Here is a 13,038-nt window from a genome sequence, read left to right on the forward strand (position 1 = left end):
CCCTCTGATTGTGAAGTGGACACATATGGTGCCTGGTGTGAGGGAATTTGGGTATGCAGGAGGGCAGCATACCTAGGACGTGCATTACTGGTCGAACTGTGAGCCAAGAGAGTGGATGAAAAGCAGGCGGTAGTTGCTGGAGTGCCTTCTCCTTTGGCCGCTTGAGTAGCCCTTGGCAGTGACTACTTTGGAGATAGCTCAGGAACAGCTGGACTGGAAGGGACTTGGTGTCACTGACTGCAAGCCTAAGCTTTAGAGCGGAGAGATGGGTGCTTGGGTGTCGGCTAGATACTCCTGTCTGCTTGCGCCCTTAATCAGCCAGTCGTCCAGGAAGAGGAAGGGAGGCTGATGAGGTGTTGCTGAACGTCTAGCTTAAAACGCAACCAGGAGTGGCAACGGAGGATGGTAACTGTGTTTACACATTAGGCACCTGTCAGCTCCACCTAAATCACAACCATATGGCGGCGTTACAGATACCTTCCTCCTCTTCCATGTTCTCATTCCCGCCCTTTCTATGTTGATCAGGAAGATGTTCAAATAAGGACTCTGTTACTTCTCATTGTACCCTGTCATGTCAAGACAGCAGACCCACAAAACTGATGATGTGCCAGTAGGTGGCAGCACCAAATGCCCCCTTTTTGCCAGCAGCATCAATGCGCTTACTCTCCGTGTCAGGAGGGGAGCTTCACCTGTGGCGTGGGCTGCTTATGTTTTACGGGCAATGGAACTAGCACGGAGCCCAGGAGTACATGCCCTCTGATGTACAGGGGCTGGGATGGTGCAGGCTTAATCTTTTTCTTGATCCCAGGTGTTGCCAGCCGGGATTTCACAGGCTTCCTGCAGGTTTCAGATACAGATTTAATTATACTCTTTAGCATAAGGAGAGACTGGGGGGAACGATCAGTTCTGGGCAGCGACTTCAAAAGAAAATAGGGATCCTCTGGTGTAAAGCACATGTCTACCTTGTGATAGGCCGGCTGAATGACACTGTGGAATGCAGTGGTGTCAATTGGGGTGAGAAGCCCTGACAGGGACAGGATCTCCTGGGGACTCCACATCATACTCCTCCCATGGATCACCTGTGGAATGAGAGTATATACACACACTGTAGTCCTCTGCTGGGTAATAGGGCTTGGGCTACCGGAGACGGGGTGGATTCTAATGACCCGTGTGTGAAGCCACAGAAGGTTGAGGTGAGGGTGGAGGCGGATGAGGAGGTGAAGGTGGAGGTGGAGGAGGAGGAGGTGAAAGGCTGGGAGCCTTGTCCTTCTGCCTTTTAGCAGGCTGTGGGAAAAAAACTGGTTGTGCAGCATCCTCACAGACAAGCCTCCTCTTTCTCGGTGTCCAGAGCGGATGGAAAACGATCTGTCGCTGTCTGTCATCAAGCTCCTATTGCAGATTTTCGAGGATGGGCTTCAATTCGGAGTTTGCCACAGATGGTCCCGGAGTAAAAGCTGGTTCGGTGCCAAAAGTGCTTTCAGATTCGACTGCACTGTTGCCATCAAGGTGTGCTTTTGGGCTCGAAAGATCATGGGGTAGAGTGCGGGTCGAGGCTCATGGATGGATCCTGTCTTGGCCCTTAACCTTGGCTACATCCCGACTGCAGCCAGAGGGTGAAGGCAAACCTAGAAGTGGAGGTGGTTTGTTAATGGGTGAGACGCCTGCCCTCCTTCGGCTAGTACTTGGCCTCGACAAGCAGGTGCTGTGTGTCTTGGGGGTCTGAGTATCCATTGTAGCCACACATCTCGGCATGGACTTGATGCGAGGTTCAGTGTGGACTGCGGTAGACGGAGTGCTCTTGAGCATCTGTTTTTCTTTGTCTTCGTCGTCTTCCGGTGCTGAAGAGTCAGAGCCCATGGCCTCTGGGCTGGAACGCTGGAAGGCGTCTCCCATTTCTCCTCCTCGCTGCTGAGCAGACCCGATTTGCCATAGATGTCCAGCATCCCAATCGATGATTGATACATTTTATTGTGGGTCCAGCATTGTGTCTCTGCTGCTGAAGTGTCCTTTTGCCCCTGAAGGCTAAGCAGGAGTAGCAGTAAGTGCTGTTGTCCTCTGGAGAGCAGCAGGGGTTACAAATGCTGAGGAGGTCAGCCCAGCGGTACTTTGCGTGGAAGTGGAAATGTTTGTTCCATCACCCTCTAAGCCTCTTCATTATCCAGTCTGTAAAGAAGGTGCAGGGCCCTGAAGCGCAGGATGCATCAAGGGCCAAGGGGCCCGGGGATCAGCAACGGAGTTTGAAGCAAATAAAGAGAGAAAAGAAAATGGGACGAGGGTCAAAGTACCAAACATCTCTGTGACAGAAATGGAAGGGAATGGAAGTAACGGGTCCCAGGACCACGAATGTTCAGTGATGAATGTATCGAGACAGGAAGCAATGTCTGTAGGAGGCTGGCCCTCTATGTAGTGTGCAAAGCTAGGCACACTAGGCACACTGTGAAGGGGGTCCAGGCAACCACACTTTGGGTAACAGGGGTAACAAGCATTTGTAATGCAATGGGTCTCGCTTTTACTCGAGTTAGAGCTATTACCGTTGTAAATTCCTAACTGGACTCTTGCCATATAAATTGCAAATGAAAAGTAAAACAGTTGACATAAGCAAGTCAATTCAAAGCGCCACGGCTGCCATGAGCATTAGTATAAAGGGGAGACACAAAAGGAAAAAGAAGTTTGCTCGCAGTCAAACATATCGGCAAACGTGCAATTATCAATGTAACAGGGTTAGTCCCCAAGGTGGTAACAAAACATTTACCAATGTCATCAAAGGATTTTTGAAAGGCAAACCCACAACTGAGTGAAAGTGAAAGGGGTGAGGTTGGCGCGGTTAAAAACCCACACAGATAATAACACATCAGAAAAGCAGCGCTTGCGCGCTGCTATGCTCAACCTAAAAACTAGATCAACTAATGCTCTAATTTTTATGGTAGCTTGGTTGAGCAGTTAGGCCAATCTTGGAGAAGTGCAAAGCATTTGTTGTACTCCCAGCATCAATCTTGCAACTCACACACTCAAAGGAATAACTCAAGATCATTTACAAAAATACTTCAGATTTTTATATAATTTTTAAGATGAAGATTATCAAAATTGGTTAAGTACTTTTTGAGATAGGGATTTTTTGTGCGTAATTACACACCATAGGAATCATGGTGGATCAACTTTAAAAATAAACATAAAATGGTACAGTTGGTTTACAAGGTTCTTTTTTTGCAGGTTGGTTGAAGTCGTCGGTGGGCACACTGTGCCAGCTGGAGAAGTTCGGGTGGCTCCCGGTTCCAGTGGGAGCAGCAGGGGAAGGTCTCTGGAGCTAGTACAGGGCCACTTCGGGGGACCACTTGGAAAAGCACTGCACAGGTAAGTTTAGAGGTAGTTCCTTGGGGTCCTCTTGGAGTGTTGAAGTCGCAAGGGGTTGGGGAACCTTAGGGCATAGCAGGTTCTTTGGTTCAGGATGCCCTTTGGAGCAGGAGGTAAGTTGGTTAAAGGGTAATTTGCAGGACAACGGGGGCACTGTGGTGGGAGATCCAGGGAATTTCTGAAGTCCCTCGACTGGGGCTTCCTCCTGGTCCTGTTGCAGACCCAGGCAGGCTGTTTTGCTTGGTGTCCGACAATAGCTGACCAATACCCAGGGTGCTGGCATGGTGTGGCCGCTAGGGGCCGCAGTGCCACCAAACTTGGCACACTGGCATGGTTGGTCCTTGCATCGTCGGGATGAAGTTCTGTCCTGCTGCAGCGTCCAGTTCTGGAGTTAGCGCCTGCTCAGTGAAGTGACCTACACTGGCTTTCTGGTTTCTTTAAGTTAGAGAGTTGTACCTCTACTCTGAAGGGAGTTCTTGGGCGATTTGCAAAGCCTAGAAGTCCTCTGGCATTCTTGTAGAATTGTCTAGTTGTCCAGCAGCTTCTCAGCAGCGATTGTCGAGTCCTGGGTGCAGCAGGCAGGGTTTGGTGCCTTTTTTTGGGTGCAGCAGGTCCACAGTTCTCGTACTTCTGATCTTCTTGGTGCTGGTCTTCTTTTGTCCGTGGAACCTGATTTCCTGGTCTAGGGGTGCCCACCATTACTGTATTTGGTGGGCGTTTTAGGGGGAACCTGGTAGTGACCAATGGGTCACGTACCTTCAGGTGGCTACACCTGTAGGAAAGTATTCTCTTTTTGGCATCGTTACCCCCACTTTCTGCCTGCTGTCAGTGTGTTTTTGACTGTGTTCACTGGGTTGCTACTACCCAGCACCCCAGTGACTGTGTTCTCTCCCTCTAAATTTGGTTGCTCAGGACTTAGCACACCCCGCAATTGGCATATTGGTGTCCCCATAAAAGTCCCTAGTATGTGGTACTTGGGTACCAAGGGCATTGAGGCACCAGGGGGTTCCCCATGGGCTGCAGCATGTATTGTGGCACCCATAGGAGCCCATGCTAACTGTGTCTGCAGGCCGCCACTGCAGCCTGCGTGAGAAGGTGCAGATCACTGTAAGTCACCCCTATGGTAGGCCCTCCAAGCCCAGAGGCCAGGGTGCAAGTACCCGTGTGTGAGGGCACCCCTGCATAAGCAGAGGTGCCCCTACGAACTTGCGGAAGCCATTTTAAATGTGTACTGGACACAGGTCACTACCTATGTCCAGCTACATAATGGTAACTCCGATCCTGGGCATGTTTGGAATCAAACATGTCAGAATCATACCCCAATACTGTTGCCAGTATTGAAAGTATGATTACATGTACTCTGGGGGCTCCTTAGAAGACCCCCAGCATTGCTCCTACCAGTCTTTAGGGGTTTTCTGGTCAGCCCGCATTGGTGCCACCCCCCTGCCCTCCTGCTGCTTGACCAGCTCAAGCAGAGGAAGGCAGAACAAAGGATTTCCTTTGGGAGTGGAAAGGAACACCCTCTCCCTTTGGAAATAGGTGTTACATGGCTTAGGAGGGGTAGCCTTCCCAAGCTACCGAGCCATGGTGTGCTTCGAAGGGCACATTTGGTGCCCTCCTTGCATAAACCGGTTTGCATCAGTTTAGGGATTCCCTCCCCCCTCGGGTCTCTGCTCTGGCGCAATACTTGAAAATGGAAAGGAGAGTGACCACTCCCCTGTCCATCACCACCCCTGGTGGTGCCCAGAGCTCCTCCACTTGATTCTGCCATCTTGAATCCAAGGTGGACAGAGGTCCCTGGGAGCATCGGAGTAGCCAGGTCAGACATTCAACGTCACAGCCCCCTCCTGATAGGTGGTCATCCTTCTAGGTGACCAATCCCCCTTCCTGGGCAATTTAGGGTCTCCCTCTCGGGTGGGTCCTCAGATTTAACGTGCAAGATTCCAGCAGAACTCGTCTGCATATTTTACTTTATCTTCTGGCCACCGGGACTGCAACTGGACCCTCCAAGAACCGACAATCTGCAACTCCGGCAAAGACTCCGCTCTGCAACATTGTTTCTCCGGCTCCTTCCAGCAACTACAACATTTCCCTGGCTGTGCATCCTCTGAGGGTGAAGAGTCTTCAGTCTGCACAAGAAGCAAGAATGAATCTCCCTTGGAGTGAAGGAATCACTCCCCTGCATCCGCAGGCACCAACTGTAATGACGACTGGCTGTGTGGCTCCTGCATCACAGGTGGTGGTCTGGAGTGGTCCCCTTGGTCCTCGCTACCAGCTGTCCAACTTGGGAGACGGTAAGCCCTTGCCTCTCCCTGGAGGACAGTACCTCTATGCACCGCAACTCTTGCAGCTACCAAGGCTTGTTTGTTCCTCCTACGCTCAGTGTAGCCCCGGCCGCCAGCACAATTTCCTGCAAAGCACAGTCTCCTGCCTGCTGCTCCGGCGATGAGGGGCTCCTCTTCGTGTGTGCTGAGTGGGCTTCACTGCGACTCCTGTGCTTGATGCCTGTGGGGGCTGCTTCCTCTTCTTGTGACTCTCCCAGCTGCTGACAATCACCTCAGCCTCCCCTCCTTGGGTTGAGTCCTGTGGGCCTTGCAGGTCCTCTTCAGCCTTGCAAAATCTTCTTCTCCGACTTGTGCATTTGCCAAGGCTTTTTGGTGGTTTTCCAGCACCACTGACTGACTAAATCACAACCACCGACGTAGGACACTTCTAGAACTCCTCTTCTGCTCCTCTGCTGCACAGCTGACTCTTCATCCACCGTCGACCTGGTCCTGCACCTCCAGAAGGGTGGAAGGTGGCTACTGCCAAAACCGGACACTCCAACTAGAAATGGACTAGACTGCAGGCCCTCTTCTGTCAGGATCCACCTTTGGTTTCTTCCGGTCGTGGTTGGGTCTTGCACAGTCCTTTTCCAAAGCTCTCCTATGGGTTTGGATAAAATCCAGGTACTTACCTCTTCTCTCCTGGTTGCTGGGGGGCACCCTGCTACTTACCTTTTGGGGTTCCTAGTTCCTCCAGCTCCCCTCTACCGATTCCACTTCCTTGGTGGGGGACTGTCTTCACATTCCAATTACTTAGTATATGGTTTGGTCTCCCCCACGGCCTTCACAATTTGCTATTGGTTTTACTATTTGCTATTGCTTTTTACGCTAATCAGTGACTTCTAATGTGTAAATAACAGTGTGTTTACTTGCCTCCTATTGGAGTATTGCCTATTCAGTATTTTAGTATTTGTGTTACTATAATAAAGGTCCTTTATTTTTGTAACATTGTGAGGTTCTTTTCATTTGTGACTACAGTGGTATTGCATAAGCTTTGCATCTCTCCTAGATACGTCTTGGCTGCTCAGCCACAAGGGATACTTGGACCTAGTATAAAGTGTTAACACCATAGGAGCTCACTGCACACCAGGCCAGCTTCCTACAACACCCACTAAAGTGACCACTTTCTGTGGGAAGGGTCACTTTCCTATCCTTGATTGGCTATTTTCCTTCCACCAAGATGGAGGAAATTAAATGGAGTGCCCACTTCGCAGGCAACACCTTAGGGGCGGTGCATGCCAGGTGGGGCCACTCCTCTTACCCAGTTTCCCAAGGTTGCTCCCGGCAAATGAGGGGGATTGGGGTTACCATCTGCTGCTAGCAGCAGACCTGGGGGTTGAGTTTCAAAGGTGGTAAGTTGCCAGGGCACTGCACATTCCGGGGGGGTGCAGAGGGGGGTTGGCACCTCCACCCAGGATGGACTTTGTTCTACAAACCAGAGTGACACACCTCTACCCTAAGGTTTTGTAGATTGGATGTCTAGAGGTGGAAGGCTGGATAGAACCAGTCAGCAACCATGCCAGGGTAGTTAGCTCTTGCAGAGCACACTTCTAAGGTGACCCCTAGGTACCTTTTATAATACATCCAACACTGGCACCAGTGTGGATTTATCATTCTGAGCTGTTTGATATCAAACAACCCAGGCTTCAGAGTGGCTATCATGTTGCTGTGCAACTAGTACTGACCAGTGTCCAACACAAGTATTTTAAAATGGCTGCTCTGTTCACTCACTATGTCCCAGGTTTGGCAAAGACACAGTGGGGACACATTGCTCATGCAGCTATGCCCTCACATATAATGTAGTACACCCTGCCTTAGGGCTTAAGGCCTGCCAGAGGGGCGTCTTACCCATAGTGCATGCAGTGTATAGTGGACAGGGCACCACATGCAGTGTGCCATGTAAAGGTTTCACTTTAGGTTTGCATCTGGGCACTCAGCCTGCAATGACAGTGCTGGGTGCACCTAAATGCAGGTCCTAGAGGGTGACACAATCAGTGCTGCTGGCTTCAGGGGCCTACTCTTAGTATCTAGTGCCCTGGGCACCTAAGTACCAATTACTAGGGGCTTATGGTGGCAGCCAAGGGTGTCTCCAATTGTGACAATGCATCACAACAGTTTAGGGAAAGTGCTCTGCCCAGGAAACCTGGTTAGCATGGGCCCTGGGCACTACAATTTCTGGGCTACATCATACAAGAGGCAAAAAGTGGAGGGGGCGGGGGACGAACCATGTCAAAAAGAGGCCTCTCTTTACAGGCACATGCATCCTGAGAGGGAAGCAATGTCGACTTTACCTTTTTCTCTCCACCAGCACACACAATCTGCAATGGCAGTGTGCACACGTTCGGTAAGGGGCCCCTTAGGGTGGCACAATACATGATGCACCCCTTAGGGACCCTCCCTGGTCACAGAGCCCTCGGTACGACTGGTACTTTTTACAAGGGACTTGGCCGTGTGCCTGGGGTGTTCCAATTGTGGAAACTATGGTACAGGTACGGGCCAGTTTAGCAGGGTCCCAGCACACACTCAGTCAAGTCAGCATCAATATCAGGCAAAAAAGTGTGTGTGTGGGAGGGTCAGGGGGGGGGGGGGGGGTAACCATGCCAAAAGGGCCACTTTCCTACAGTAATGTATAAATCAATTCCACAGTGCAGCATAGGAAGCCCGTGCAGTAGATCTGCGAGTGTCACACAATGTGAGCATACATCCCTCTGGAAATTGTAAATAACCATTTTAAAACATGTATTAAATTAACTTGTTTGATTCTACTGTGGAAAATATCTCTGCAGCAGCTCTTCTTACCATGAACTGGACACAAAAGCTTATGATTGGGGCGAGTCATCATTTACTGGAGGAAAATGTGTCTGGATAAGGGCAGTCTACAGCAAGGGTTGAAAAGTTCTTAATTTTGCTCCCACAACATGTTTCATAGAAACGTACCTCGCCCCATCCACTTATGACAAATTGAGAAACTGCAGAAAGGATTCCAGATTGGCTAAATGCGTAGAGCCTCTGCCTCCTGTTGCAGCATCGGACCTGCGTTAATCTTCCTCATGTTTAAAACATGGGGAGTAAAAAAAAAAAAGAATATAACAGAATCACTTGAAATATTACAAGTTACGCCATGAATATAGGATCTAACTACACAGTCACTAATGCAATCGGCCTTTTGCCACTTTTCTCTTCTTTTCATGGGTCCCCTGGTCCCCAAGGGAGATGGGGGTCGCAGCCTCAATGCACTGAGTGCAGGATGCCCTCTGTGGGTGCAGTCCTGCAGTATGTGCCCTGCTATATCCAGACACAGGGAGCAGTGGCTGCACACGCCATGCCGGAAGAGCGGTAACACTTCCACTCCTTTGCGTTTGGTCCTGAGGAGATGAGGCTCCACAGGACTATCTGGATTGAATCGCGGTCCAAAACGTGGGGTCACCAGGGTTGTCACAGATCTAAGGGAGATCCCCTCATGTCCCAGGCCTTTTAAAATCAAATTGATGAGGATGCGTCTTGCCACCAAGCGTATCCTCTTCAGGCCTCCAAGTTGGATTTTCAATGGGGAGATTGATTTTTGAAGTTTACTTGCAAGACCTGTCCTCAGCCTGTGCTTCTGATGCTCTCTCCTGCTTGATGGCAGAAAGGTTATTTCCACAGCCCCTCGGCAGAGCACTCTACCTGCTGCACTCCCAGCCTCCTGGCTACTTGCATGGCACCTGTGTGTACACAGATTCAACAATCAGTCCACAGAAGTCCAGGGGGATTCTTCAAGATCCCCCAGCATGTCCATTTACTCTAGTGTTCATCACAGGGCATATAGTGGCCTGTGCCACCTCCATGGAGAGACCCACCCTAGTCCTGTGGCCCAGCTACAGTTTCAGAGTCCCAAAGTCCACAACTGCAGAGGTTCAAAGATCTTCTTTCTTCCAGCTGGGTATTATTCCAGCATCACAGCCCAAGTCCAGTGTCTTCTCAAGTGGCTCACCCTTGTGCATGGGTTTTTTAGTAGGGGTGGAAAATTCTGGAAGGTAGGCACCTCTGCCCAATCCGAGGATGCCACTTCATCACTCCTTCCTCTACCCTCCTGCCCACCATTACGTGACATTTAAACACAGCGTCTTCAAGTGATCTATGAAGAGAACTTCCATGGGACTCTCAGCTCTGCCCCCAGCTGCACAGCTGCCTAATTCTGGTGCTTTTACGTTTTCATACATTAGAAGCATTCTTCCGGATCCTCCAAAGCGGATACGTCTGGCTAGCGTTTCCAGAGTCCTATGTTACTACGATTATTCACAGTCTCCGTGCCAGCGGTGGGACCTCTCAATCGGAACAAAAGTACATTACATACAAAAATGTGTTTTCCCGTAAATTAGGCACTCATGTTTCATGAATGGATAATGTGTGTAAAACATTTGGTGCACTGGATTGTCTGTAAATGAGGCCTCAGGTGTCATTCATGTCCCAAAAGGTGCTGTCAGATAGATGCTGTTGTGGCCAAATGTGTTCACTCAGTGCAGGGAATCGACACGGACTTACCTGTGGAGTTATCACTGCTCTCACTCATTTCAGATTCTTGACAGCCCAGGGGAAAAGTTTCAGCCTCTTCTTTAACAATAATTGACAAAGACTCGTGCTCTGTTAGTGACAGTAGAAGAACTGGTTAGCAGTGCTTGGAAATTAAAATTTGTACTTGTTTGTAGCCATTCAATCAGAAATGTCGTGCAATGGGACTTTTTTCATTCAGTACAAGAAACATTTACGTAGATTTGAAAGGTTACATATACTAACCTGGCTGTATATGGGATTCAAAAATACAATACAACTATGTGGAGCAAGAACAAACACACTGTCAGAAATGCAAAAACACTTAAATATAAGCAACAGGCCTTCTTCATCTATGCACTTGGGATCTGAAACAACAAACGGTATCCATCAGCCTCAACTCTGCTTGAAAGAGTTGGAGACTCACCTCTTTAAAGAACACTACATCGTTATGCAGAAAGAGTCGACCTTTTGCGCTCAGAACTCAGCTACACTTTCTCACAGACGGACGGTGTTGTTGCCTTAGAGCATGCACAGCGCAAGCGTTTACCTATGTATCAGCTAAATAAATACCACACCCATGCATATACAGATACATGCATGCAAAGTGAGGCCTATACAACACAGGAAAATGGGACAGTCATATCCCTTATAATATTCACATGATTAAATTGCTTTCAAGTGATGAGACCGTTTCTTAGTGTTTGAACAGGCGATGGATGTTCTAAAAGGAGGAAGGACCAGAAGGCTGCCCAACGTGTGTGGGTGAATTTTGAGAGATTCTGATGAGTAGACATTAAGTTTCAGGTATGTGGTTATGGTGTCGGAGAAGTACCCAGGCTGACAAGCAGATATTACATTTCAGGTGGTGGTTAAGGTGTCAGAGAGGGAGCCCAGGCTGATCAGCAGATTTTACGTTTCAGGTGTGTGGTTAGGGTGTCTGAGAGGTAGCCCGGGCAGATGAGCAGATATTAAGTTTCAGATGGTAGTTAGGGTGTGTGAGACGTAGGCGGGGTTGATGAGCTGCATTACGTTTCAGGTGTGGGTAGGTTGTCGGAGAGTTAGCCTGGGCAGATAAACAGATATTAAGCTTCAGATGGTAGTTAGGGTGTGAGAGAGGTAGGCGGGGTTGATGAGCTGGTATTAAGTTTCAAGTGTGTGGTTAGGGTGTCAGAGAGGTAGGCGGGCTGATGAGCAGTGTAGGAAAGTACCATCTTGCCTGGCATGTTACCCCCATTTTTCACTGTATATATGTTGTTTTAGTTGTATGTGTCACTGGGACTCTGGTAACCCAGGGCCCCAGTGCTCATAGGTGTGCCTGAATGTGTTAACTGTGTAGTGACTAACTGTCTCACTGAGGCTCTGCTAATCAGAACCTCAGTGGTTATGCTCTCTCATTTCTTTCCAAATTGTCACTAACAGGCTAGAAACCATTTTTACCAATTTACATTGGCTTACTGGAACACCCTTATAATTCCCTAGTATATGGTACTGAGGTACCCAGGGTATTGGGGTTCCAGGAGATCCCTATGGGCTGCAGCATTTCTTTTGCCACCCATAGGGAGCTCTGACAATTCTTACACAGGCCTGCCATTGCAGCCTGAGTGAAATAACGTCTGCGTTATTTCACAGCCATTTACCACTGCACTTAAGTAACTTATAAGTCACCTATATGTCTAACCTTCACCTGGTGAAGGTTGGGTGCTAAGTTACTTAGTGTGTGGGCACCCTGGCACTAGCCAAGGTGCCCCTACATCGTTCAGGGCAAATTCCCCGGACTTTGTGAGTGCGGGGACACCATTACACGCGTGCACTATACATAGGTCACTACCTATGTATAGCGTCACAATGGTAACTCCGAACATCGCCATGTAACATGTCTAAGATGTTGGAATTGTCACCCCAATGCTATTCTGGCATTGGGGAGACAATTCCATGATCCCCCGAGTCTCTAGCACAGACCTGGGTACTGCCAAACTACCTTTCCTGGGGTTTCACTGTAGCTGCTGCTGCTGCCAACCCCTCAGACAGGTTTCTGCCCTCCTGGGGTCCAACCAGGCCTGGCCCAGGAAGGCAGAACAAAGGATTTCCTCAGAGAGAGGGTGTTACACCCCCTCCCTTTGGAAAAAGGTGTCCACGTTATTTCACAGCCATTTTTCACTGCACTTAAGTAACTTATAAGTCACCTATATGTCTGACCTTTACCTGGTAAAGGTTAGGTGCAAAGTTACTTAGTGTGAGGGCACCCTGGCACTAGCCAAGGTGCCCCCACATTGTTCAGGGCCAATTCCCGGGACTTTGTGAGTGCGGGGACACCATTACACGCGTGCACTACATATAGGTCACTACCTATATGTAGCTTCACAATGGTAACTCAGAATATGGCCATGTAACATGTCTATGATCATGGAATTGCCCCCTCTATACCATCCTGGCATAGTTGGCACAATCCCATGATCCCAGTGGTCTGTAGCACAGACCCTGGTACTGCCAAACTGCCCTTCCTGGGGTTTCACTGCAGCTGCTGCCAACCCCTCAGACAGGCAGCTGCCCTCCTGGGGTCCAGCCAGGCCTGGCCCAGGATGGCAGAACAAAGGACTTCCTCTGAGAGAGGGTGTTACACCCTCTCCCTTTGGAAAATGGTGTGAAGGCAGGGGAGGAGTAGCCTCCCCCAGACACTGGAAATGCTTTCTTGGGCACAGATGTGCCCAATTCTGCATAAGCCAGTCTACACCGGTTCAGGGGACCCCTTAGCCCTGCTCTGGCGCGAAACTGGACAAAGGAAAGGGGAGTGACCACTCCCCTGACCTGCACCTCCCCTGGGAGGTGTCCA

General features: G+C 49.6%; 1 protein-coding gene across 1 annotated transcript in view; it reads right to left on the bottom strand.

The window, feature by feature from the left end:
• LOC138283661 (zinc finger protein 1 homolog) overlaps positions 1-13,038 on the bottom strand; it is a 129,955-nt gene that overhangs the window by 23,377 nt on the left and 93,540 nt on the right. Inside the window, exon 4 of the mRNA XM_069221601.1 lies at positions 10,200-10,298. Coding sequence (XP_069077702.1) covers positions 10,200-10,298 — 99 coding nt within the window. The remainder of the gene's footprint in view (positions 1-10,199; positions 10,299-13,038) is intronic.

Source organism: Pleurodeles waltl, chromosome 3_1, assembly GCF_031143425.1.
Source record: "Pleurodeles waltl isolate 20211129_DDA chromosome 3_1, aPleWal1.hap1.20221129, whole genome shotgun sequence".
Taxonomy (NCBI): Eukaryota; Metazoa; Chordata; class Amphibia; order Caudata; family Salamandridae; genus Pleurodeles; species Pleurodeles waltl.